General features: G+C 37.4%; 1 protein-coding gene and 1 pseudogene across 2 annotated transcripts; one reads left to right on the forward strand and one right to left on the reverse strand.

Annotated features, from left to right (window-relative positions):
- Positions 1 to 164: 164 nt before the first annotated feature.
- Positions 165 to 26879, reverse strand: LOC148735847 (uncharacterized). 2 transcript variants are annotated; one of them, XM_088751937.1, is made up of 7 exons: positions 26779 to 26879; positions 9127 to 9175; positions 6433 to 7594; positions 4633 to 4746; positions 3789 to 3902; positions 1529 to 2704; positions 165 to 449 (listed from the first exon to the last, which is right to left on the reverse strand). In XM_088751937.1, the coding sequence occupies exons 2-7, from the start codon at positions 9142 to 9144 to the stop codon at positions 325 to 327; spliced, it is 2709 nt and encodes a 902-aa protein (XP_088608063.1). In that variant the 5' UTR covers positions 9145 to 9175; positions 26779 to 26879; the 3' UTR covers positions 165 to 324. The 2 variants fall into 2 exon arrangements, with proteins under 2 accessions (XP_088608063.1, XP_088608064.1); XM_088751938.1 differs by lacking the exon at positions 9127 to 9175 and having other exon boundaries at positions 26779 to 26873.
- On the forward strand, positions 21299 to 24348 carry LOC148735848 (uncharacterized; annotated as a pseudogene).
- Positions 26880 to 27334: the final 455 nt, after the last annotated feature.

Consider the following 27334-nt stretch of genomic DNA (forward strand, 5'->3'; position numbering starts at 1 on the left):
ACACCACAGCGTACACTATTGAGTTATGGATGCACTTGAAAGGTTTGCTAAGCACTCAAGAAGCTAGAGTCGCTCTCGGCTATCGCCTCGAGCGACTCTTACGCTTCTTTCGTTCTCAGCAACCTCCCGCGTGCATCCATAACTCAATGCTGTAAGCCGTGGTATTTACCATTTGTTAAGTAGAAATGTTCCTTTCAATCACATCAGTTACATTGTTTTTTCGAATCAGGAGAGCAGTGCCATGCCTTGCATTTTTTAGCTTACTTATTAAAACAACATCATTACAAGAATGTAAAGAAACTTATTATAAAACTAGAAATTTCACTAACGCTGAATGTAACCTCTTTGCTGAACGGGTTTGTCTCCGGTCGAAGAGTTTGTAGGAAAAGGAGTCTGTCCATATTCCATAAATGAACGCGAGGAGTAACTACCAGAAGAGCTTTTCAGAGCTGAAACAAACGTCACATCAGTAAATGACAACCCCATCAATCGATTTCACTGTGAAACGTGGAGAGACAAAAAGATGGTTTTAAAAGATATCGTGGCCCACTGGTAAGCTTTAAAAGCTATGCAAGTTTGGGAGACTTGAAAACGAACAAGAAAAATGGCATCATTTAATATCCTGATATTACCTTCAGAGTGATTAAAATGAAGCAGTCCTTTTTTGTTTTATTTTACTTTATTTTAATTTTATTATTTTTGTTTAATTTTTTTTGGTTTTTTTTTTTTTTTTTTGCAGTTGTCTTTCAGGCTCTACAATGCACAAAATTGTTTTATAACATAACCAAACTAAAGCGCGCGCTCTGATTGGTCAATTTAGCGTCCCCCATTTGCCCATGGGTGTACGCTGCTGACGTGACCAAATGCAAAGATTATTTTTTCGCGCGCGCTTCTTTTTTCTGGTCACGTAAGATTTGTTAAAAAAAAAAGGAACTCTTAAGCTACAATGCATCAATGTTATGTTATAAAACAAATGGTAAACACCACAGCATACACTATTGAGTTATGGATGCACTTGGGAGGTTTGCTAAGAACTCAAGAAGCTAGAGTCGCTCTCCGCTATCGCCTCAAGCGACTCTTGCGCTTCTTTCGTGCTTAGCAACCTCCCGCGTGCATTCATAACTCAATAGTGTACGCTGTGGTGTTTACTATTTGTTAATTCTTTTATTGTTTTCATTTTAAAACCAAGAGGGCAGAGCCATTTCTTTTCTTTTTGGCTTACTCATTACAACAATAGGACTTTAAAGAGACATTCAACCATTTCTTTTCATGGGGGCTAAGCTTAATACACCTCTTTTTTCTAAAATTTTCATTTGACAAAATAAACCTCTGAACAACCTCCAAAGTTTGCTTTTTGCAGTGATGCAAAAATCTTTCAAAGCTTTTAGCGAACAATATTCCCATCAGACAACTGAAGAAAAGAACTCTGTTACCACTTGGTGAATAAAATAATTATAAATCCAATTTTTGGACTCTGATAGTGAACTAGATATCACTAAATTCACTTGTCCTATTCAAAATAGCTCACCAAGTTTAAGACTGTGCAGCCTTTCTACAAGCCTTCTAATGGGCTCTTCCCAGCTGTACTTCTCCAGATACTTTTCACGCAAAAGCCTTGATTCTAAAAGTCGCACCTCCCTCTTTTTCTCTCGTACCTCCTTGATCATTTTGGCCCAGTCTTTGGGGTCTTCAGAGTCGATCACACACTGTGATCCAAGAGGCACCTCCTTCAGTGCTTCTCCAAGTCCTGAATTACCACTGACAAGTACAGGTAAACCAGCAAATAAGGCCTCAAGAGCCATGAGTCCAAATTCATCGGTTGTGGATGGCATGATGGCAAGGTCAACCTGAAGGAATAAGTTGGCTAATACTTTTCTGCTGCCACTGAAACTGCCAACAATCAGCTGATTACGATCGATGCCAAGCTGAAGAATCTTATCTGCTATTTCATCTTCTTTTGCTCTTGGTGCACCAACAAGCCTGAGTTGGTAGGATTTATCTTTCAACTCGGCAATTGCTTGAGCTGCAAGATCATAACCTTTCAAGATAAAATCTTCACAGTTGTGATCACTTCCGATGACTAGAACACTGAATGTTCTTCTTTCTTCAGCGATTTGCTCCACATCCAAAAATTCAGAGAATATGCCTGGAGTGACATCAAAAACATTTTGCTCTTTTCCACTGCTACGAAGGTAACGCTTGTAAGTGTCTGCCAGCTTTGATCCAATTGCTACAACTTGATCAGCCATCCGACACAAAGCATCTTCTGTTTTTAGCACTTGTTTACCTTGTAAAACGCTTTTGTACATTCCAAGTTCTTCTGGGGCAGTATGAACAACTTGGATCCATATGCAGTGGCGATATCTTGTAATGGACTGCGCTTGTCTGCCAAGAGTTACTCCATGTCCTACTACAAAATCCATGAGGTGTATATCTGGGACAAACATCGGACAGTCGACTGGATTCATACCAGGCAGCCTTTCAGCAACCAAAAGCTGAACATTATGACTTGCTGCATTCCTCCTGTCTTCTTCGCTACATTGAGGAAGAAAGACAGTAACTTCGACATCAGGGTGTTTAGCTAACTGTATGGCAAGCTCTCTGTTGATGGTTGACAGGTCTCCATCAGTTGATGATCTCCACTCGCTGCTCAGCAAAGTCACTTTCAGTATCCTGCCATCTTGGTCTTCTTGTGATTTAGAGGCTACATGTAGAAGTAGAACACAAATCATGAACAACAAAGCCTATAAAATGTTGAAAATTGTGGCCAAATCATCAAAGCTTTCACTGGAATTTGGCTTGAAGCATGTCGTGTGCATGTGCATGCCTGTCACGCAAGAGGTCAAGGCAAATCTTTCAGCTTGGCCAGGAATGTACAAATACTGGACCTCTTGCGTGGCAGCCATTCAACGGATCATATTACACTTTTCCTGTCATTCTAGCTTGAGCTCTTTTCAAGCTGGACGCGCCGCCTATGACGGGCCAAGAAAGAAACTTTGAGGAATTAAACTACAAGGATAAAGCTTAAAGATGATGTCTATTTTGACTTGTAAATACATCATACTAGACCTTTTTAAAGGCCTTTAAATGGGTCTTGACACCTATTCAGCGATTCGCATTGCATTTTTAGCAAATCAGCCAAAACTCTTCTGAACCTGGGCACGCCGCTTAAAGCGGGCCAAGATAGAGAATTGGAGGAATTAGAATTAAAGGAAAAAGCTTTAAGGTGGTGTATATTATTATTTGTAAGTACATGTGGCAGACCTGTTTATAGGCCACTGAAATTGACTTTATTTCACCTCTGCGAAAAAGACGCGAAGTACTTTATTTCAACGGGTCCCTATTCAGACTTAAACGTAACAACACAACAATAAACTTATATTTTCCAAGAGATGAAAGGACCATCTGCTAGCACAAAAAATTTAAAAGCGGGATTGTATCGCGTTGTAGTGTACGAAACTGTCGAAGTTGCATAATTTTTCAATGCTTTGCGGGAGGGGGTAACAGCCATCTAGGCGTATTTTGAACTTTTCGATTTTTCGAAGAAAAAAAGCGCGATAAAACATTTTGATATAATTTTCGATAAACCTTTATTAAAAGGGTCCTTTAGAAAAAATTAAAATGAGTTACGAAATTTGCAACTATGGTCAAGGGCTGTTTACTACAACACCATTTATTGATTTCACTGTTAAACAAGGTGCTCTTATTAATATCCCGAGATTATCTTATTAAAACAACATAATAAAAGAATGTAAAGTAACTTATTAGAAATTAGAAATTTCACCAACCCTGAGTGTAACTTCTTCGTTGAACAGGTTTGACTTGAGTCGAACCGATTGTAGGTGAAAGGCCATACTCCTCAAACCAAGGAGAAGAGTGACTACCAGAAGAGTCTTTCAGAGCTGAAACAAACATTACATCAGTTAATTACAACCCATCAATCGACTCCACTGTGAAACGTGCAAAGACATAGGCATGGTTTTGAAAGATATGGTGGACTACTGGTGAGCTTTAAAAGGCATGCAAGTTTAGGAGACTTAAACACGAACACGAAAATTCGCATCATTTAATATCCCGATATTATCTTCATTGTTTAGAATGGTGATCCCCTAAAACAGTAGAAGGTGCTCTTATTAATATCCCGATATTATCTTATTAAAACAACATAAAAACAAGAATGTAAAGTAACTTATTAAAAATTAGAAATTTCACCAAGGAGAAGAGTGCCATACTCCATAAACGAAAAAGAAGAGTGACTATCAAAAAACCCTTTCCGAGCTGAAACAAACATCGCATCAGTTAATTACAACCCATCAATCGACTCCACTGTGAAACGAGCAAAGACATAGGCATGGTTTTGAAAGATATGGTGGCCTACTGGTGAGCTTTACAAGGCATTCAAATTTAGGAGACTTGACACAAAACAAGAAAATTCGCATCATTTAATATCCCGATATTACCTTTATACTGATCAAAATTATATAAGCAGTTCTCCTCTGAATTGTTTAGAATGGTGATTCCCTAACACAGTGGAAGGTGCTTGGTCTTTTTAATATTACGACATTACCTTATTAAAACAACATAATAAAGAGAATGTAAGGTAACTTATTAGAAATTAGAAATTTCACTAACCCTGAGTGTAACATCTTTGTTGAACAGGTTTCACGTGCGTCAAAGAGGTTGAAGGAAAAAGGCGATATTTCGTAAACGAAAGAGAAGAGTGACTACCAGAAGAGCCTTTCAGAGCTGAAAAAAACATCGCATCAGTTAATTACAACCCCATCAATCGACTCCAGTATGAAACGTGGAAAGACATAGGCAAGGTTTTAAAAGATATTGTGGCCTACTGCAAGTTTGGGAGACTTCAAAACGAACAAGAAATTGGCATCATTTAATATCCCAATATTATCTTCATACTGATCAAAACGAGACAGTCCTTTTCTAAATTTTCTAAACTGTTGATCCCCTAAAACAGTGGAAGGTGGTCTCTTATCTCTGGTTGCAATAACTGGTCTTCTTTCTGAATCTACAGGTACAAAATAAAAATTCGTACAATTGCCTTTGAAGGTTAGACTCTCTTCATGATTAGCTCATAATTTCTCTTTTATGCATTCCTCTAGTATGCATCTGTAAAAAACCTTAAACTTTTATTTTTCATCAAATTTCTTCTTTTCTTTCCTTTTTTTTTCTTTTACTGAGCTAGATCTTTTGATTTTCTATGGTTTACCGTTCATTATTTAAAAGTAGGCTATAATGTTATAACACTAAAATACTTCATGGCTACCAACAACAATTATAACATAACCAAAGTTAAGCGCGCGCTCTGATTCGTCAATTTAGCGTCCCCCATTTGCTAATGGGTGTACGCTGCTGACGTGAGCAAATGCAAAGAATATTTTTCCGCGCGCGCTTGTTTTTTTCTGGTCGCGTAAGATTTGTTAAATAAAGGGGAACTCTTTAGCTACAATGTATCAATGTTATGTTATAAAACAAATGGTAAACACCACAGCGTAGACTATTGAGTTATGGATGCACTCGAGAGGTTTGCTAAGCACTCAAGAAGCTAGAGTCGCTCTCGGCTATCGCCTCGAGCGACTCTTACGCTTCTTTCGTTCTCAGCAACCTCCCGCGTGCATCCATAACTCAATAGGGTACGCTGTGGTATTTACCATTTGTTAATTATAACATAACAAAACTAAAGCGCGCGCTCTGATTGGTCAATTTAGCGTCCCCTATTTGCCCATGGGTGTACGCTGCTGACGTGAGCAAATGCAAAGACTATTTTTCCGCGCGCGCTTGTTTTTTCTGGTTAAGTACGATTTGTTAAATTGAAGAGAACTTTTTAGCTACAATGTATCAATGTTATGTTATAAAACAAATGGTAAACACCACAGCGTACACTATTGAGTTATGGATGCACTTGGGAGGTTTGCTAAGCACTCAAGAAGCTAGAGTCGCTCTCCGCTATCGCCTCGAGCGACTCTTACGCTTCTTTCGTGCTTAGCAACCTCCCGCATGCATCCATAACTCAATAGTGCACGCTGTGGTGTTTACCATTTGTTAATTCTTTTGTTGTTTTCATTTTAAAACCAAGAGGGCAGAGCCATTTCTTTTCTTTTTGGCTTACTCATTACAACAATGGGACTTTAAAGAGACATTCAACCATTTCTTTTCATGGGGGCTAAGCTTAATACACCTCTTTTTGCTAAAATTTTCATTTGAGAAAATAAACCTCTGAACAACCTCCAAAGTTTGCTTTTTGCAGTGATGCAAAAATCTTTCAAAGCTTTTAGCGAACAGTATTCCCATCAGACAACTGAAGAAAAGAACTCTGTTACCACTTGGTGAATAAAATAATTATAAATCCAATTTCTGGACTCTGATAGTGAACTAGATATCACTAAATTCATTTGTCCTTTTAAAATAGCTCACCAAGTTTAAGATTGTGCATCCTTTCTACAAGCCTTCTAATGGGCTCTTCCCAGCTGTACTTCTCCTGATACTTTTCACGCAAAAACCTTGATTCTGAAAGTCGCACCTCCCTCTTTTTCTCTCGTACCTCCTTGATCATTTTGGCCCAGTCTTTGGGGTCTTCAGAGTCGATCACACACTGTGATCCAAGAGGCACCTCCTTCAGTGCTTCTCCAAGTCCTGAATTACCACTGACAAGTACAGGTAAACCAGCAGATAAGGCCTCGAGAGCCATGAGTCCAAATTCATCGGTTGTGGATGGCATGATGGTAAGGTCAACCTCAAGGAATAAGTTGGCTAATACTTTTCTGCTGCCACTAAAACTGCCAACAATCACTCCCAGCTGATTACGATCGATGCCAAGCTGAAGAATCTTATCTGCTATTTCATCTTCTTTTGCTCTTGGTGCACCAACAAACCTGAGTTGGTAGGATTTATCTTTCAACTCGGCAATTGCTTGAGCTGCAAGATCATAACCTTTCAAGATGAAATCTTCACAGTTGTGATCACTTCCGATGACTAGAACACTGAATGTTCTTCTTTCTTCAGCGACTTGCTCCACATCCAAAAATTCAGAGAATATGCCTGGAGTGACATCAAAAACATTTTGCTCTTTTCCACTGCTACGAAGGTAACGCTTGTAAGTGTCTGCCAGCTTTGATCCAATTGCTACAACTTGATCAGCCATCCGACACAAAGCTTCTTCTGTTTTTAGCAGTTGTTTACCTTGTAAAACGCTTTTGTACATTCCAAGTTCTTCTGGGGCAGTATGAACAACTTGGATCCATTTGCAGTGGCGATATCTTGTAATGGACTGCGCTTGTCTGCCAAGAGTTACTCCATGTCCTACTACAAAATCCATGAGGTGTATATCTGGGACAAACATCAGACAGTCGACTGGACTCATACCAAACAGCCTTTCATCAACCAAAAGCTGAACATTATGACTTGCTGCATTCCTCCTGTCTTCTTCGCTACATTGAGGAAGAAAGACAGTAACTTCGACATCAGAGTGTTTAGCTAACTGTATGGCAAGCTCTCTGTTGATGGTTGACAGGTCTCCATCAGTTGATGATCTCCACTCGCTGCTCAGCAAAGTGACGTTCAGTTTCCTGTCATTAGCCTACAAACGCAAAACATAGAAAGTATTCAAAATAATTTGCCAGCGCAAGGAATTACTCATTCATAGGTGAAATATTTTCCATCAATTTCGGTCTAAATTTTTTGCTCACTATGTTCTTTCTAATGTCAGGTACATGCATGAGATGTATCATTTCAAACTTTCATCAACCTCCTGACTTCTATATAAGGTGTAACTGCCCATGTAATAAATAATTATAACTATAAGATTACCTTTTTTTTTCTGTGAAACTCAACAAGTACCAGTGACTATTTTATTTCCTGTTTATAAAACATTTTATTACATCCATTTTGAAATCACTGGTGGTCCCTGTAATCTGATTGGCTCTAATTGGTGCGATTTATTCCCAAATCGCACCATTTTTGCTCTAAATCGCATCTTTTTTCCAACCAATGAGGAATTTACACTTAAAACAAACAACAAATGAGATTTCAAAAATTCCATTTTGAAAAAATCTGGTCAACCGCGCAATATCATCTGTGAAATAACAGGCCATGCACGTGAATCTTCGTTAGACGAGTACGATGAAATAGACGAGAATCACAGGAAAGAACTGTCTCACATTATCAGTGGATATAAAGACGTGTCAAACGAAAATCAAGCAAACGAAGTCACCCGCCAAAACACTGCAAATCAAGCCTCAAATCAAGAGATTGCAGTCCAACATGAACGAACACCTCTGGTTCCTATTTATCACGTCCAACAACAAGGCCAAATGTATCAGGCCATGGGTTCCAATCCTGGTTTTCAGCCAGCTGAATTTTCAAGATTTCAACCAAGTTTTCTATTGCAGTCTCCGCAGTACCGCATGGAAGCCTTCAGTTGTGCTGCTCCCGTTCCATCGCAGAATTACACAGGCTGCACCTTCAATTTCTTCTCCAGAGACAGCCAGAATTCTCCACCCCAACCACAGAAGAAACGAAGGGCTTACATCATTGAGTCAGACAACGAGGATTGAACTTTAATGCTTCACTACCTTTCTGAGTTAGGGAGGACTTCTCGAATTTCTTGAATGAAACTTGTCTTTCTTTTGATACGCTTGACTGAGTTTTTGACACATGACGTCAAAGTCTTTCTGTTTTGCATACAAAATAAGATGAAAATGCGTTTCCGTTTCCACTTTTCATTTAAAAACCGGCTCAGTACTGCATCAATAAAATATTTGAATTGACCAAGTTCTGTATTTGGGCAATTTCAAAATGGATGTAATAAAGTGGTAATTGAACCTCGTGTCGTGCAATTTTGGTCTGAAATCATACTTGTGATTTCAAATCACGCGTATGATTTCAGCCTAAATTGCACTCCACTCAGTTCAATTACCATTATTAACCAAATGATATGTGTTTTACAGTTTAAAAGTGTAATACATGTAGTTTATAATAGATCCTTGAACAGACAATGAAAGTTATCATAGTTATAAGCATTTATTACTTTTAATTAGCAGCATTCTTCATTGTGATAAAAGTTAAACTATTCAGTCCTACATGAAGATTCAATTATCACATTCCTGTTACCTTTGATAGCTTAGACATCACTGGAGATCTTTAATACTGACTACTGCAGCTATAAAGAACAACATTAAAATGTTATACGATGTTCACTTCTCTTCACAATAGGGGCTAATGGGTGAGCTGTAGGAAATTGATAGGTTCAGAAATAGAAATAAGGTAACTGTTAGGGAAAAGACAGAAATATAAAACATGGAACACCCATGAAACGATGTAAATGGCATGTCAGTTGTGGCAGTTAGCAAACTTTAACAGTGAGGCACAACTAATTTCAATTAATTCCAAGGGGCGTAACACTAGGAAAGCCATACACCGGGGGGAAATTAACTTTTACATGAAAATTTGTTGGAGTAAACGACAATAGCAAACAGGAATTGCCTTAATTACACTCCTTTTAGACATCCATGAGATATCATTATGCAGAAAGGATTCCACTGAGATCTTAAATCCCAACATGACTCTCTAGCCCTTTAATGTGACTGTAGAAAAATATTTAATGTAAAGAGATGTAAGGAATTAAAGATCTGCGTGTATATTCTCCGTGCTATTTTATTTACATTTCCTAAGACGCTGACAAAGAAATTAAAATTTGTTTGACAATCAAGAACTTCTCTAGTTGGAGATCATTTCCTTTATTCTTGTGACATTTATGTGCCGTGTGATTAAAGGGTGATATTGTAAGGAGAAATTGGATGTGTAGACATTTTATGGTATTAAAGGGTTAACTAATGGAGGAGTAAAAATTAAACAAAATATGCTAAGATGAGTTTGTTTTGTCTATTAAAAATATTTCATAGTTTCAGAGAGTTAGGGGATGTAGAATGATACCCAGAACCTGCATTTCAGACTTCTGCCAAGAAGCAGCTTAGACATATTTCTGATACTACAATTGACATAGGCTCAATTACCAGCCGCTGTTCGAGAACCAAAAAAGGTCGGACCTGAGAAAGCAATGGAAATCGAGCCTACAATTGACACAGCACTTTGAAATTGAATTTTAAGTTTATTCAGTTGCTCAATTACAATCTGCTGTCTACTGAGGTTTCAATCACCAGAAATATTGGAAGTGCTTTAATAAATGCAGAGTTTGCTGAGCAAAGCATCATATGTACTGGGTGGAGTTAATACCCTGTTTTATTATTTGGAGATCATGCCATGCTTCCATTTCTTTTGTCAGTTTTGGAACTATACTTATCATTACTGATCAATTCATTGTGTGAGACCTTGATTTCAATACTGATGCCATAAAAACTTTGAATTGAGCCACATTTGCAGTGAAAAGAAGTTCTTTCCAAACTAATGACTAACCCGGCACTTTTAAATACACTCGCGCACGATACAAAACTTGTCCTTTCATTCACAACGCTGAGAAAATATCGGGACCCAAGCGATCCATTAAGATCACCGATCACTTCACGTCTACCTCCGCCAACGTAATCTATTGCATAACTTGCACTTATTGCAAAGAGATGGAAGACGACTAGGTGACTGACTCTGAGAACACCTTCGCTACGTAGAAAGGAATGACAAGAACGCATCAAAACCAGTCGCTAGACACTTCAATTGACCTAACCATTCTAAGCAACATATGCCAATCGGCGGTCTTTCCTTACATTTAGGAAGCAAGGAAAGCTGCAAAACTCTTAAACAAAAGTTTATTTTTAAAATCGGCACTCTTAATCCCACAGGTATCAACGAACGCTTTTAATTCCACAAATTTATTCCTGTTTTTCTCGTCGCCATGTCCCCACCAATAACGTAGCTCCGCTTTCTGCATATAAACCCACACACAACCCACAATTCCTCCATTCGCTCTGACAAAGGGCTGTTACTCGTTGCGGTGGCCAATTTACAATTTCATCTTAGTTGATATAACCAAATTACCTTGTTACCCCCACCGACGCAGCACCACAGTTTCTTTAGAAACTTTCGGCCTTTATTTTCAGTTTAGACAAGTTTAACAAAAAACATGCCGCAGACCGCGCTTTCTTTAAGTTTACCAGCATAATAACCCTCGCATAAGAACAAGAGAGAAACTTCTCGCTCACAAACTGGACGCATGTGATTTGCAAACTTCTTTTGTATTCTGACAACATCTCAGGGGGGTTTATGTCAGTAAACCAATACAGAGTGGTCTTTTGCCTTGAGAAAATAAAAATAAATGTTCTAATTTGCCATGAGTGTACAAGTGTAATAATTAATAGTCATAGAGAGCATTATAGGTGTCACTAAAAATTCATTTTCCATAACTGTTTGTCAATTTTGGGGGTTGCTATTATGCGAGCCTGTGATTCTGAGCCTTTTTTGGCGAGCTAGAGCCATTTCTTGCGAGCCCAGAAGGTTTCCACCTGAAACATCAAAATATGGACATAATACCTTTTTATGGTCTTGATTACATACGGTCTATATGTGTTCTGCAAAGTGCAAATGTGGCGGAATCTTCTCTCCCGGATGGTAAGTTTTGTTTTCATTTAATTTGTTCCACAAAGTGTTTGTTTTTCATTAAAATTACACAGATGTTTAAGTACTAATACTGTTTACACATTTTGCTTTTAAATTGTCAGATTTGGGAGGCTTTAATCCTAATGACAGCAAGGTAAGTTTTTGTATGACTCGTGATGAGTTGTGGTTTATTACGATCCTCCCCGTTTTTTGCCGCGCTCAGTGCGGCATCTATTGTCAAGTTTGGTATTTCATTGCTTACATCGGTTTAATTCACTATTTCTCACGATCAGTTGGCAACAAAAATGAAATGATGGCATGCCAAGTATCTTCTTATTGTCTGGTTTCACTGCCGCTGAATGAAGTCACTTTTGAAGAATTAAAAAATCCTGAACTTTTAAGAGTTATCTTGAGCATAAGATAGTGGTCTAAGTGGTGCATTAGACTGTCCTAACTTTTGAAGGAGGCAGTTTCGCGCTGTTTTCAAGAGATACTGACAGAAATTATGGCCTTAGATGCTGAAAAAAAATTGCTGCTGACTGCACTGATGCTCTGGCAGCAATAAATCCTCCCAGGTCGTAAATGAGCACATCAGTGCATGAATACTGGGTACAAAGCACTTTCATGCTACAGTTTGTTTTTTTTAGTTTTTCAGATTTTTACCTTCAAATGCTTTCTGGAAAGGAGCCAAAAATTGTTCGAATAACAAAAGAAGAGAAAATGGAGAGATATAGAAAAAAAACAGTGGCTCTCAAGAGGAGGCTCGATGCTAGCAAAACACGGCTCTGGCTCGCAGGCTCGCATATTAGTTAAACTCATCAATATTATTTTGATCTCTGTCACCCAAAGAGCCAATGAAACCACTAAATGAAGTATTAGTTACAGAACACTTTCCTCAAGGAGATTGGTGTATATAAATTCCCTCTAGACCATAATTCAGTTATCACATTAAGTGTACATGAATTGACAATTCCTTAAGGTAAGAAGGATTAATTTTCTCAGAAACCCAACATCACCTCATTTACCAATCCAATTAGCTTCAAAAAATCAAAAATCAAGACAAGACAAAACTACTTTTTTGACCATTTACTCAAGCGGATTAAAAAAGCAACTTTGTGCATCTAAAAGAAATGTACCACAGATACTTACCTTCCGAAGCTTAGGGTATTTATGAGAATACTTATCTGAATTTGAAGAAACATTTTAGTAGTTATAAACATACACGACAGTAGTGGACCATTCTTCGCGGAGTTAATTTACCATAATGGCAACTTGTATTTTTTAGCCATTTCAGACCAGGTGGCCAATCTATGACATATGAGGCTAAAGAGGTCTATTGCTTGCATGTCTGCATACTTTCAATTCCGTGTTCAATTGCTTGCATGTCTGCATACTTCCAATTCCGTGTTCAACTGTGGTCAGTATTGTTGTTTTTTTTTGTAGACTTGACATTTAACTAAAATTTTCTCACATATACACATATATAGATCGTTTTCACGTGACGTCATATCATTTCCGGTCGCCATATTTGTGTACAACCCAGGGTAATATTATATATGCAAATAATAAGCACATCAACAATTTCTGCCTGTAAAAATAAATACTACAGCAACGGAAGCAAAATTAAGTGCCAATACTGATATCATTATCCATCCTCCTCTTTCTGAGTACGCCAAGAAGCTAGAACCACGAGTAAGGTAGCGTAATTTGGAAAAAATTTCGGCGATTGGAATCGATCCCGTCCTTATTCAGAGTAAGAATTTTCAACCAGACTGCTTGCCTCCAGTTGAATCTACAGATCTCCTTTTCTATCTGGTTTTGGAGACGAGCTTCTACACGCAACAACAGTTTAAGGCTTTCCGAAGCCTGGAAGCCAACAATCAGATGGTTTCGGGATTTATAACCAGCGTAAAAGGCCACATAATCGCAAACAAATTTGTTGTGTTAGCCAAGGTGAGACATTCGCAGAGAATGAATGACTCTTTGATCCCTATCTGGATTACAGCAGAAAAGGAGGGGACAATTTTATCCGCTCATTGCCTAGGTTGTAAGGCCGGGCTATCTGAATCATGCTCGCATATTGCAAGCGTTTTATTTTACGTAGAAGCGTGGACGAAGATAAATGGAAAACTTGCTTGCACGCAAACTCTTCCGATTGCGTGCCGACGTAAACAAACATTCTTGAGTCAGTTTGTGTGCCTTTCTCTGTGGGCTTCTCTAGACTTTCTGCTTCGCTACCTTCGAAGTTTAAATCTAAACTTTGCTGCCCCGATTCGCTATATTTGAAAAACTTCTCCTCCCTCTCAGTCTCTAGTACTTTCACCCTTTTGGCAAACGCTGGCTTCTTCACCAATTCGCGTTCCCTCGCCCTCTTACTTCTTTTTGCTGCTTCTTCTCGATCCGTACGGCCAGTCTCCTTATTATGTCCTAAATTTAGAGTTGGGACCCAATCAATGTTAAATTTATCCGATGATTTTGCGGCCTTTCCAGAAACAAAGTGTTTCTCACACACACGATCGTTTTCCAAAATGGTATCGTTGAGATCGTCTCTGCTAATATCGGAAATCCAGCGCGATCTTCTTTCTGCTGACAATTGTCTGGCTTCATTTCCTTGATTTTCAATTATCGAAGGTACTTTGGCAAAATATAATCCCTCATTCCTTCCACTTCTATTTCCACAGCCGACAATCAAGCACAAAACCATCTTCTTTCAAAGGACGCAGTAGTTTTGCATGCGATATCTGTACACAAATATGGCGGCGTAGCGACAGTTGTCAGGGTTTTGGTCACGTGAGTGAAAACGATCTATACAAACAAATCAACCAAAGACAGTGAAACAACTAAAACTGATCACAGAACTTTAGTGGGAAATCTCAAATTGTGGTACATGTTGATAGCTTCCAATTCCTCAAATATTCAACTGAGACAGAACCAATTGTATATCTGAAGTTTGTCTATAATAATAATAATAATAATAATAATAATAATAATAATTATATTGCGCAAATTAACATGTGGATACGATCAAATGCACATCACAACACTTTTCGGGGGACTTTGGCCGGACTGCATCAGCAGTTTACAAACAATCGAAGGAAACTCATTTGAAGATACCCCCTCATCCCATTCCCAGTAAACAGGCCAGACCACATCACAGTAATCTCGTGAATGGGTTCTTTAACGTCCCCTGCCTAACCAAATAAACTAATTAAAAGATGCTGGAGACGGGACCTACGGTTTATTTTAAGACCTTGAGTGTTAGTCCGGCCTGGGCTCGAACCATCGACCTCGACCTCCCGCACAACAGTCCAGCGCTCTAACCAATTGAGCTAACCAGGAGGCGGTCTACCATTTGAAATAATTATCTTGTGTGTAATCAATTTATTTCCAGATGTCAGATTGTTCCAAAAGAATGCTTATAATCACCTCTGCTACAGTATCATGTTCCCTAATATTAGCAAATGGGAAGGCATATTTTTTAATGAAGTCATGTCACGCGTGATCAAACCACTTATGTCATGCAAAATGGGATAACTCACCCATTGTGGGTCTTTCAAAATGCACCTACACTACAGAGTCATGCAATTTGGTTTGCCTTTTAAAATTTTACTGGTGCTAAAATATTCCAAATCACACTTAAAATCATGTGATTACCAACACATTCCAGTAATTGAATGCATACCCTAATACTTCCTCTACAAGCAAGTGGTAGCTAACATTTACAGGGCTTGACACTAATGGTAGCCAACTAGCCACAGACTAGTGGAAATTCAAATGAGTAAAGGCTGATAGTTTCTAAAGAAACTGTTTGGGGCTGCGTCGATGGGGGGTAACGAAATAATTTGGATATATCGACAAAGTTGAAATGGTAAATTGGCCACCGTAACGATTACGAAAGCTGACGTTTCGAGCGTTAGCCCGTCGTCGGAGCGAATAGAGGAATTGTGGGTTGTGTGTGCTTTTAAGGCAGAAAATGGAGCTACGTTATTGGTGGGAACATGGCAACGAGAAAAACACGAATAAATTAGTGGAATAAAAAGCGTTCGTTGATCCCTGTGGGATTTAGACTGCCGGTTTGAAAGATGAGCTTTTGTTCAAGAGTTTTACGGCTTTCCGTGCTACCCAAGTGTAAGGAAAGGCCGCAGATTGCCATTTGTTGCTTAGAATGATTGGGTAAATTAAAGTGTCTAGCGACTGGTTTCGATGTGTCCTTGTCATTCCTTTCCACGTCTCGTAGGTGTTCTCGGAATCGGTCACCTAGTCTTCTGCCTGTTTCGCCGATGTATATCTTTTTGCAATAAGTGCAAGTTATGCAATAGATTACATTGGCGGAGGTGCACGTGAAGTGATCGGTGATCTTAATGGATCGTTTAGGTCCCGATATTTTATCAGTGTTGTGAATGAAAGGACACGTTTTGCATCGTGTACGAGCGCATTTAAAAGTGCCTGGTTGGTCATTAGTCTGAAAAGAACTTCTGACCAAAAAATTGCCTATGTTTTTGTCGCGTTTGAATGAAATGAGCGGAGGCTGCGAAACGATAGTGCTTGTCTCTGGATCATTCTGAAGTAATTGAAAGTTTTTAAGAATGATGGATTTAACTGAGTGGTTGTGAGGGTGAAACGTGAGAGTGAATGACAAGGACACATCGAAACCAGTCGCTAGACATTTTAATTTACCTAATCATTCTAAGCAACATATGGCAATCTGCGGTCTTTCCTTACACTTGGGTAGCACGGAAAGCCGTAAAACTCTTGAACAAAAGCTCACCTTTCAAACCGGCAGTCTAAATCCCACAGGGAGCAACGAACGCTTTTCATCCCACTAATTTATTCGTGTTTTTCTCGTTGCCATGTTCCCACCAATACCGTAGCTCCATTTTCTGCGTTTAAAAGCACACACAACCCACAATTCCTCTATTCGCTCCGACGAAGGGCTAACGCTCGAAACGTCAGCTTTCGTCATCGTTAAGGTGGCCAATTTACCATTTCAACTTTGTTAATATATCCAAATTATAGTGGAAATTCAGTTTTGGCTGGTTTTCAATTTCCACTGGCCAGTTTGACTTAGTGTCAATCCCTGATTTCCTGATTTGCCTGCCAACTCTAATGGACTACGTACAAGTCTCACGCCAGCAAACCAAAGCCACTGACCTCTGACGCGCGCTAAGAACAAATTCTCACAACAGACTTAGAAATCCTACTAAAGTCGTGAAGAGACTTTCTTATATTACCTCCACCATTATACAAATAAAAATTTTTCTGCAAAACCCCCCTTTTTTTCCTTAATATGGACCTTCTGCTGGTGAATAATATGCATACCTATTTTTTTCTCAGTATCTAAGGATACATTATTCTAGAATTCCTGCAATCGGGATGGTTCCAAGAATGGGCAGTACTCTCCCGTCCTGCCCTGCTGTCAGCAGTGAGCATCTGTTTTTGCTGAGTAGCTTTGCAGAACATCTCTTACCTAGCTTCATTGCAGTTTTTTATAAATACATGCTGTTTTGTCAGCTGGGCAGCATTTTTGAGCGAAGACTTCTGTCACGACCTTAAGCCACTAAAGAACAATTCTCTCTTCACTCTCTCTCAAATAACTTTGGTTTTTCCCCAAAAAATTTATAATTTCTAAATGAACTTTGGGGAGTCCTAAATGTGATTTCAAATACTTAGATAATTGACATGCCACCTTAAAAAAAGTTTGTAATTTGATAATCCTCAACATAACAAAATTCAGAAAGTTAAAATGAGAGGTAATTTGCAGTTAACAATTACATTAATAAAGGTACCTTTCATTCATTTAAAACCTGAATTCTCCAAAACAACTTTTTTGTTTGTATAATAATAATGGAAAATTTATTTGTGTTTTTAAATGTACAATTGTAAATCTCACTACGTGTAGGCAATTTACAAATGCTGCTTGAGATTGGCTTATTCAACACACACACAAAAATCAAAATTGCATCAAATCTGGGTAGTCCCAATTTCTATTTCTACAACAAAAGACGTAATATGTTGCTCTAATAGCTATATTTAGCATTTTCTTGATTATGTAAAGTTGCTGCTTTTTGGCAATGCCTATGTCATTCATCATGCCTAAGAACGGAGAGCATTCATCTGAGAAAACGCCAAGGGAGCTCATGGAGAGATTTACAAATTTCACACATCTGAAAGTTCTACTCATGTCGTTAATCAAGTTCCAATATTTTTCTTTTTTACGTACTGCATTGTTGTACAAGTTAGATTCCAAACCAACTGTTAATTCTACAACATATAGGCACTTGGACTGGGTTAGGAAAAGAAGATCTGGGCGATAATTTTCACCAGTTATTATTGAGGGATTTAGAAAACCAGTAACACCTGCATAGATTGAGGAGCTAACATTAATTACAGGTTCAAGGGACTTGGCAATGAAGTTAAGGATTGAGTCGTGTCTCTAGGTAAAGCGATCAAGGCATTGTTGACAGCCAGCGACAACATGAAGGAGTGACTCAGGATTAAGGCAAAAGGAACAATCAGGATTTTGTGATAATCCCCATCTTACCAAATTCTTACGTGTAGGAAGAGAGTTGTTGATGTAGCGGATGGTAAAGTTGTAAATGTTCTTCGGCAGATGGGACTGGGTCACTGACCAAATAGAATTAACAGATAACAATGAATACTTGATAACATTTGAGAAGAAGAAACCTTGAGATGTTAGGTGGTGTTGCAGTTTATCCTCTTGATTAGAACGGAAATCCTTAAGAACTTCCTTAGTGGATTTGTACACATCATATTGAATATTAGTGTGACAGCTTGACGATTTCCAGAGAGCTTTCAAGGAATCATTTGCGGACTCTTTTAATGAATTTCGGAGAACTGACTAGCACTGAGTAAATTTGATAGAGGGAGGACAAATATTAAGACCAAATTTATTGCTTTCTAGGAAAACATTGCTCAGTGTTCCAGATATCGGAATATCAAGCCATTTTCGGATGTAGCCATTCACTACAGAGTCGAGATGTTGCGTTATCCAGGTTTTGGATATATTTGCTATGGTGAAATGCCATGACAACTTCGATAGGACATAGCGGCTGTACAGAAGAAGTTTGTGTTTAGGATGCAGTGGCTTTATATCGATGTCATTCATCAAGATTTGTACAAGAGAAGACAATTCAGATTTGTGTTGGTTATTAGACATGTTGAAGTCAAAGAAGCGACCCAAGTAACGAAATGATTCACCCATTTCCACACAGGGAATTAGAACTCCATTGATCAACAGCTTGGGTAAATATTGGACAGATTTAGTGCACAGTTATAATAATAATAATAATAATAATAATAATAATAATAATAATAATAATAATAACAAATATCTTTAGCCAGGAGGCAACCTCACCGTCAGGTGGTTTTCAGTTCAGGCTGGCCCTGAGTAGAAATTATAATATTTAGAAGCTAAAAAAAATTTTAAATCTAAGAAAAGTTAAAAATACAATTACAATAGAATCTTAAGATAAAATGTAACTTTCAATAACAAACTTAGAGAACATAGTTTATATAAGCTTCATAAATAAATCAAGGCTATTTGCACTTCGTGTAGACATTGGAAGACTGTCCATTCGTGTAGCGCTTGATAAGTCAGTCTTCGTTGCCCCCACTGGCACCGAGATTTGGGCAAAAGAACGTTGTCTTTGTGCTTAGTGTTATAGTGGTGTATTTCCCTTGAGTGTGTAAAATTAAAATTCCAATTAATCAGCCCATGCAGCATTTAAATACAAAAGAAAGACGGTGTTACCGTCGCCTTTCTGATAAAACTTGCTGAAGAGTGTTTAGCTTTGTCAAGGATCAATTTAGCGGCTTTGCCTTGCAATAACTGGACTTTAGCCATTAGAGTTTTGTTGTATTTGTCTCCCCACACAATGTCACCATAATCCAAAAGAGGCAAGATCATTGATTTAAAGTAAAGTTCCGACCTGGTGTGTATTGGCAGTAAATGTTTAATCCTTCTGAGAATGCCAAGTCGTTGATTTACTTTGGTTGAAATGTAGTTAACATGATCACCCCAAGTTTGGGTTTCGTTAATAATAACTCCCGCCCAAGTATTTGTAACAATGTGCTTTGTCAAGGAATTCGTCACCGATTTGTCGGCTAACTTTCCCGAACGACTTCAGCCTTTGTGAACTTGCAATTATCATAAACTTAGACTTGGTTACATTTAGTGTAAGCTTTATAATGGTCATTAAGCCACTCTGCTACACTTAGCCAGATCCTCATTCAGCATTTGTTGTAACTCTGCAGAGGATTTCGCGGAACAGTATGAGGCAGTATCACCGGCAAATAGCGTAACAGATGTGTGCTTTAAGCATGTAGGCAGGTCATTGACATAAATAGAAAAAAGGAGCGGACCAAGAATAGATCCTTGTGGTACTCCATAAGGAACACGTCTGATGTAAAACATTTAGCAAAGTTCTGAGTTCTACTACAACTACACTTTTGCTAATTCTTTGCAATTCCCTTGAATTTAGATATTTGTTCTGTAAAGATCACAACATAAATATTTGATGACAGAAAGTTGTATTATAATTACATCCCTTGTGAGTAGCTAGAATATTTGTCTCATTTGACTCGACTTTTTCAGTGGAAGAAATAAAGATAAGATGTACACAAGAAATTGCAGTGGTAATAGTGAACAATGGTTCCCATATTTTTTGGGAAGTGTTCTTCACTTTTTACCAAAAGTGTACAAAAACAGTAAAGGATAACTGGAGTAAAATGCTTAAATAATAGCTACACATTTGGTCAGCTCTCGATCTGCATACTTTTATCAAATGGAGATCTACACTAGATTTATACACAAGTGGTTATGCACACAGGTCTATTCAGACTAGCAATCGAAATATGAAAGCCTGTTAATAATGAAGCAGAGCCCATATACCGGTAATTAGTAATGATTTTGCCACACACAACTTGCCCAGAAAAAAATTAGACACCTAGGTTACACTTAAGAGATGGCAACAAAAAGGCAAGTCCAATGCCAAGAATTTGAAATATATAAATCAAACTTTCAACATTATTTAGTTCAGCAATTCAATCCATTGGTTTTGTTATTATTCTGTGAATTGTCTGTACTATACTTTTACCCTGGCACAATGTCCCATTGTTAACCTTATTATTCTCTGTCATACTAGTACTGATTAACATAGGGTTTGAGTTAGGATTTCACTACTTAGGGTTGATTTGTCCCTCTGGATTAATTTTGGAGGACATTTTTCTTTTCAGAGGGTCGCTAAACCGTAGAGATTGAAATTTCAAAGTGAACTGTAATTTTACACATTTAATAAAATAGCAACAAGTTACATTGTAAGGTCTGGATTACGTCATGGCATGCATCACTTCATCTCTCTCTGTACAGTTATGATTCATCTTTGTAATCCTTCCAATCTTAAATATGCCTCTGAAGAATTGATGTTCAAAAATATTTACAGCCTGCTGATCCAAATGGATTTGATTTCTTTCATTTGCAACAAAAATGGTGAAACATCGCCCCATTTTCAAAGCAGCCATGTACAGTGAATGGTCATGCAACCAACTTGTCTGAAATAAATGCAAATTTGTATTTTTTTCTTTTACTGCTTTCATCTGTCACCTCCTTTCTTTTCATTTGTTCTCCATCAGTTGAACTAATTTCTTTGTCATTTTGTAAAACCCTTAGCTCTGAAGGGCTTCCACTAGAAGCGAAAAAACTGTCTAGTTTTTGAACATGCTTCATGTTGGTTACCACATTTAAATCTGGAGAGAAATGCCCAGACTTCATGCTTTGCAGCTTCACGCTTAATTGGCTAAGCAAGTGACGTGTTCACTAGAACATGATGGAAGCCTGAACAAGCACCTGACATGCTTCAAGGCAAAATTCCATTGGAAACTCTGATAATTTGGCCACATACATTTTCAACATTTTTAAGGCATTGTTGTTCATGATTTGTGTTCTGCTTGTTTAAAATTCACTGTACAGAAAATTTGTAATCTTTTTGCGAGTCTTTTACTCAACCCTCAACAGCCTTCTGACGGGACATTTTAAATTTATTGCTGGATTGGCACAATGGCCCGGCCTGGCTCAAACCCTGTTAACATATTATATATAAAATATAATGAAATTAAATGAAAAAAATGTTCTGGACTAGTCCTATTGTTTACCTTATTATGCTCAGTCATCCTACTACTAACTTGGAAGTTCATGACTGCATAAGAGTACACTGGTACTACCATAACTTGAGGCATTTGGCAATAATACTTTTCCTCCTGATACATTTTCTGCTTTTCATATCAATATTCGTAGCCTCCCGAAACACTTTGATGACTTGTCAGAGTATCTTCTTTCATTAAAAATGCAGTTCTCTGTGGTAGCAGTTTCTGAAACCTGGTTAAATAGGTCAAATACTGATCTTTTTAACATTCCCGGCTACCTCTTTATTTCTAATCTCAGAGAACATAAATCAGGTGGAGGAGTTGGTCTTTATATCCAGACCGGTTTGAAGTATAAACTTAGAACTGATCTTCAATCTTCTGATAATTCTCTGTATGAATCAATTCTTGTGGAAATTATACAAAGTAATGGTAAAAATGTTATAATTGGTTGCCTTTATAGACCTCCTGATGCTTCTGTTGGTGACTTTAATAAGTCATTTGAAGCTGTATTATCAACCATTAGCTTTGAGAACAAATTATCATATCTTATGGGTGATTTTAATATTAACCTCTTTAATTCTGATTCTCACCAGCCCACTAATAAGTTCATCAATCTTATGACATCTAATTGCCTCTTTCCCTTAATCTCTAAACCTACCCGTATAACCTCTTCATCTGCAACCTTGATTGATAACATATATACAAACAATCTTGAACTTAGCATGCACAGTGGTATTTTCTACACTGATTTATCTGATCATCTTCCAGTTTTTCAAATTACTAACTTGAAATTATCCATTGAGTCACCACGTCACAAGAGATACATACATATTATTAACCCAACAACAATTTCATCATTTAGGTCTAAATTGGAAGATACTGACAGGTCGCCAATCTATACTGCTATTTTGGTCGATGAGTGCTATGACACATTCTCAAACCTTCTTACTTCTGCTTATCGGAAGTCATTTCCTCTTAAGCCTGCAGGCCCTTAATCCCAACACCCTTCAAAACCCTGGTTTTCTCGAGGTCTTTTTGCTTCTTGTAAAAGGAAGAATGCTCTTTACAAACAATTTCGGTTAAATCCTACTACACTTAACAAGTTAAGATACAACAAATGTCATAACAAATACAATTTTCTCATTAAACTTACTAGGAAAAGATATTTTCATGACAAACTTCTCTCTGTTAACTCAGACTTGAGGAAGACATGGACAGTTATTAAACAAGTAATCTCAAAAAAGAAGCCTGAGCTACATTTTAGTCATATGAAAGACAGCACTGGCACTTACTCAGATCCAACTCAAATAGCTACACAGTTTACTAACATTTTTGCTAATATTGGGCCTTCTCTGGCGAATAAGATACCATTCTCTCAGTCTTCCCACAGAGATTTCATGATTGGCCATTATATAAATTGTTTTCACATTACCCCAACTTCTCCAACAGAGGTTACCAATATAGTTTATTCTTTGAAAAAAAGTACATGTGAGGGCTCTGATGGTCTTTGTATCTCTCCTATAAAAGGGACCATTGATTTAATAGCTGTGCCTTTGTCTCATATTTGTAATCTGTCATTCTCCCATGGTCTCTTCTCCACACTGCTCAAGACAGCAAAAATACTTCCTATCTTCAAATGTGATGACTCCAGAGTCTTTGCTTTCTAACTATAGGCCTATTTCCATTCCTCCCTGTCTCTCCAAGGCTTTTGAGAAACTCTTTTACATTAGACTGTTTGGTTTCCTTGACAAATTGAACATCATTAACCGCTTTCAATATGGCTTCAAACCTCGCCACTCTTCTACAATGGCTATTCTTGAATTTGTTAACAATGTTTATGAAGGCTTTGAAAATAATGAATGCACCGTTGGAATTTTCTTAGACCTTAAGAATTAGGCATTCGATACAGTTAACCATCAGATACTTAACGACAAATTAAACTTTTATGGTATCCGTGGTACTCCTCTAGCCTGGCTCAATAGTTATTTGACTAATAGGCAGCATGTTATGGTCAATGGCCATGTGTCTTCCAGTAAAACAGTCAAGTGTGGGGTCCCTCAGGGTTCAGTTCTTGGCCCTCTCCTTTTCCTCTTATACATTAATGATATTTTCCACTCCTCTAGTTACCTCTCTTTCATTCTCTTTGCTGACGATACCAATATTATTTTTCGTCATAAAGACTTGGCTACTCTAGAAAGCACTGTTAATCAAGAGCTTTCTCATGTCTTCTCCTGGTTTAATGCAAACAAGCTTACTATCCACCCTGACAAGTCCAAATGCATTATCTTCCATCCACCACGTAAACAGATTGATCTCTCCAAAGTTAACATCTATATATTAAATAACAGCCCTGTAACCCGGGTGGAGAAATGCAAATTTCTTGGAATTATCATTCATGAAAATCTCTTATGGAAACATCATATTATTACTGTCTGCAATAAGGTCGCTAAGGTTATAGGAATTTTATGTAAATCAAGACGATATCTACCCTCACATACCCTAAAAACTTTATATAATTCTCTTTTCCTACCATACATTAATTATTGTAATTTGATTTGGGGGTCTACATTTGCCTCCTACCTTGAACCACTTTATATACTACAAAAGAAAGCCATTCGTATTATTACATTCTCTCCTCCACTAACACTTACTAAACCTCTTTTTTCTAAGCTCAATATTCTTTCGCTCCACTTACTCTACAAATTCCATGCATCCTGTTTTGTTTTCTCATATTTCAATTGCCTTGTGCCTGCCACTCTTTCTTCGCTTTTATATTTCAATCGTGAGTTTCATGATTATTCAACTCGCTCTTGTTTTAACTTACACAAATTCTCGCGTAGGTATCAATTTGCTATTTGTTCCCAAGCCCCAACTATTTGGAATGATATCCCTCTGACTTTCCGTAACAGCCTTACCATTAGTAACTTCAAAAAGAAGTAATTGTACTTCTTGAACCTGAATTAAATTTTTAGCTACCAAAATTGAATATTGTACTGAACCTCTGCTTTACCCGGACTATTGTTTACTACTTAGATTAATCTACTGCTCTTTGTAAATTTGTGAACATTATACTGAACTTCTAAATATACCCCGATTATTGTTTATTATAAACTAGATTTGATTAGATTAGATTAGATTAGAATACCTTAGATTAGTCTATTGTTCTTTGAAAAATTAGTCTTTGTCTCTGACCATAAGCCATTTAAGCCTCTGGCTTTGGCCAATCTTAGGAATTCACTTGTATGACACAAACAATAATAAAGAATAAAGAAAAAAGAATAGAGTGATATTTGATATTATTGGAGGACAAACTTAAATAGATGATGTCAGCTATTTAACCTAAACACATGGATGTGCAAGTAAACAGGCTTCACCTCTGAATCAGTTGTCACAAACTAGAAATATTCAGAGGAACAAAAGCTGTAGTGCCAATTGAAAATATTACCGTACATGATAAAAAAAGTTACAAACAAATACACGTAATAGTTAATTAAATACATACAGTCAAACCCCGATTATCCTGACTTGATGGGACTAAACAAAAAAGTGCAGATAATCAACAATATGAATACTAATAAGGAACAAAAACTAATTAAAATAAGAAAGTGACATTTAATCCTGAAAAAAAACATTTGCAAATCATTTTGAAAAAGATATGGTCTGCATCTTCACTGTCCTACATGAATACCTCTCCACATGTGTATTAACAATCAAAATTAATGAAAAATGTTTTTATATTGGCCTAAAATGTTGAAGTAGGTCAGTTACTTCACTTCTCAATACTGTAATTTTAAAAAGAATACCGCTACAGATCTTGGTCGTGACTAATAAATATGCATGGAAAATTGGGACCAGAGGAAAAGTGCAGATAATTGAGGATTCCAGATAATTGAGATCCAGATAATCAAGGTCCAGATAATCAAGGTACAACTGTACATTGACACCAGTTTTCAGCCAAGTGTCAAGGTCTTCGAAGTTTTTTTTTGCATCGAAATTAAAGAGAACATTTTTTGAATCACTGAGACTTACAAGCAACCAAATTATTGCTTCAAATGGTAACTGAATCACAATTGTCTAATTGCGCAAATAAAATTGAATTCTAGGCTCAGTCAACCATGAAAGAAATACAGAACCATGAGAGCATTTCAAAATAGCTCAGATTAGTAACAAGAAGCTTGTAGGCATTGAAAATAACACTGTTCTTTACTACACTTTCACAAACTTACGAGTCTAAAAGTAAAATTTAAGTAATAAAAGTAGTAAATTAAAATAAAATGTATAGCATACAGGGTATAGAGAATGGGAGGGGTGATTCAATTAAAAATTAATACTCCTTCGCATTTAATGTATAGAGTGAACTGAACAGAAGAAATTTTATGAATGATTGGATGAAGAAAAGCAGTTTGCAGTGAAGCCTATTTGCTCAGCTCAGAGTTTAAGAGTTAATACTTCTACCAGGCTATTCACATCAACAAATGATATTCCAGAATTATCGTCTACAGTGTGCCACGTTTAAATCAGGTTTAACTAACATTTCATCGGGTATCTTGGCTTTAAAATATCAGCTCACTTAAATAAAGACTATTTCTCCAGGCCGAGATGCTTTTCAATGCGGTAAGTTAAGCCTCAATTTGTAAACTGATGTCGATAACATTACACCATTACACTCAAACAGCTGTACAGTTAGCGATGAATACGAAGTTCATCATTTTTAAAGGAACAGTCTCAATTACATAAAATAACACAAACAGACAATCAGTCAACCATAAGATAGTGGGAAAACAAAAAATTCATACGCGCAGTTCGCTAGAAATAAACAGAACATGATGAGACAGGCAACTTTCACTTTCGTGATCAAGCAGCGATTGCTAATCTAATTTGTACATAAACAACCATTGCAAATGCCAAACTACAGAACTAGCTTAAACAGCGATAAAACTGTACCATTTTTTCATATTTTTTTCCAGTATAGACGATTATTTATTAAATCCTGAACATCCAGAAAAACCATCTTACAAATGCATGCCCCCTTACATTGGCAGACAACAACCTTACCTACATTTCCTCTCCACTCCACAAGTTTAATGAAACTGAGCGACAGCTGCTGTACATTTTCGACTTGGATAACTGGACTTTACACAACGAACTGGGCTAAACTTCAGAATACCCGGCCACTGAAAAATCATTCATCAAATCCTGCTACCGCAGTACCGCAGTCGACATACTTTACATACTTTACCTAATATCTGCATTATATTAAACATCGTGCTTAGTATCTGCATTTATTTCCGGATATTTTGAAACACTCATTCCCTCAACAATTACAATTGCTTTCAAAACATCATAAAACACAACAAATTCTTCATTTCTTAACTTGGCCGGTAAACCTCTATTAACCTTTCATTTGGCTCACTCCCGAGGGTGACCGCCTAATAGAGCTTTGCCTTCACTTTCAATAATAACAAGAACCATTCCACGTTCTTTGAAAAAGCGATGGAGAATTAATCATACATATTTTGTAGCTTAATCATACATTTATATCAATAATAACAAGAAGCATTCTACGTTCTTTGAGAAAGCGATGGAGAATTAATTATACATATTTCTTCGC

The sequence above is a fragment of the Stylophora pistillata genome, chromosome 3 (assembly GCF_964205215.1).
Source record: "Stylophora pistillata chromosome 3, jaStyPist1.2, whole genome shotgun sequence".
Lineage (NCBI taxonomy): Eukaryota > Metazoa > Cnidaria > Anthozoa > Scleractinia > Pocilloporidae > Stylophora > Stylophora pistillata.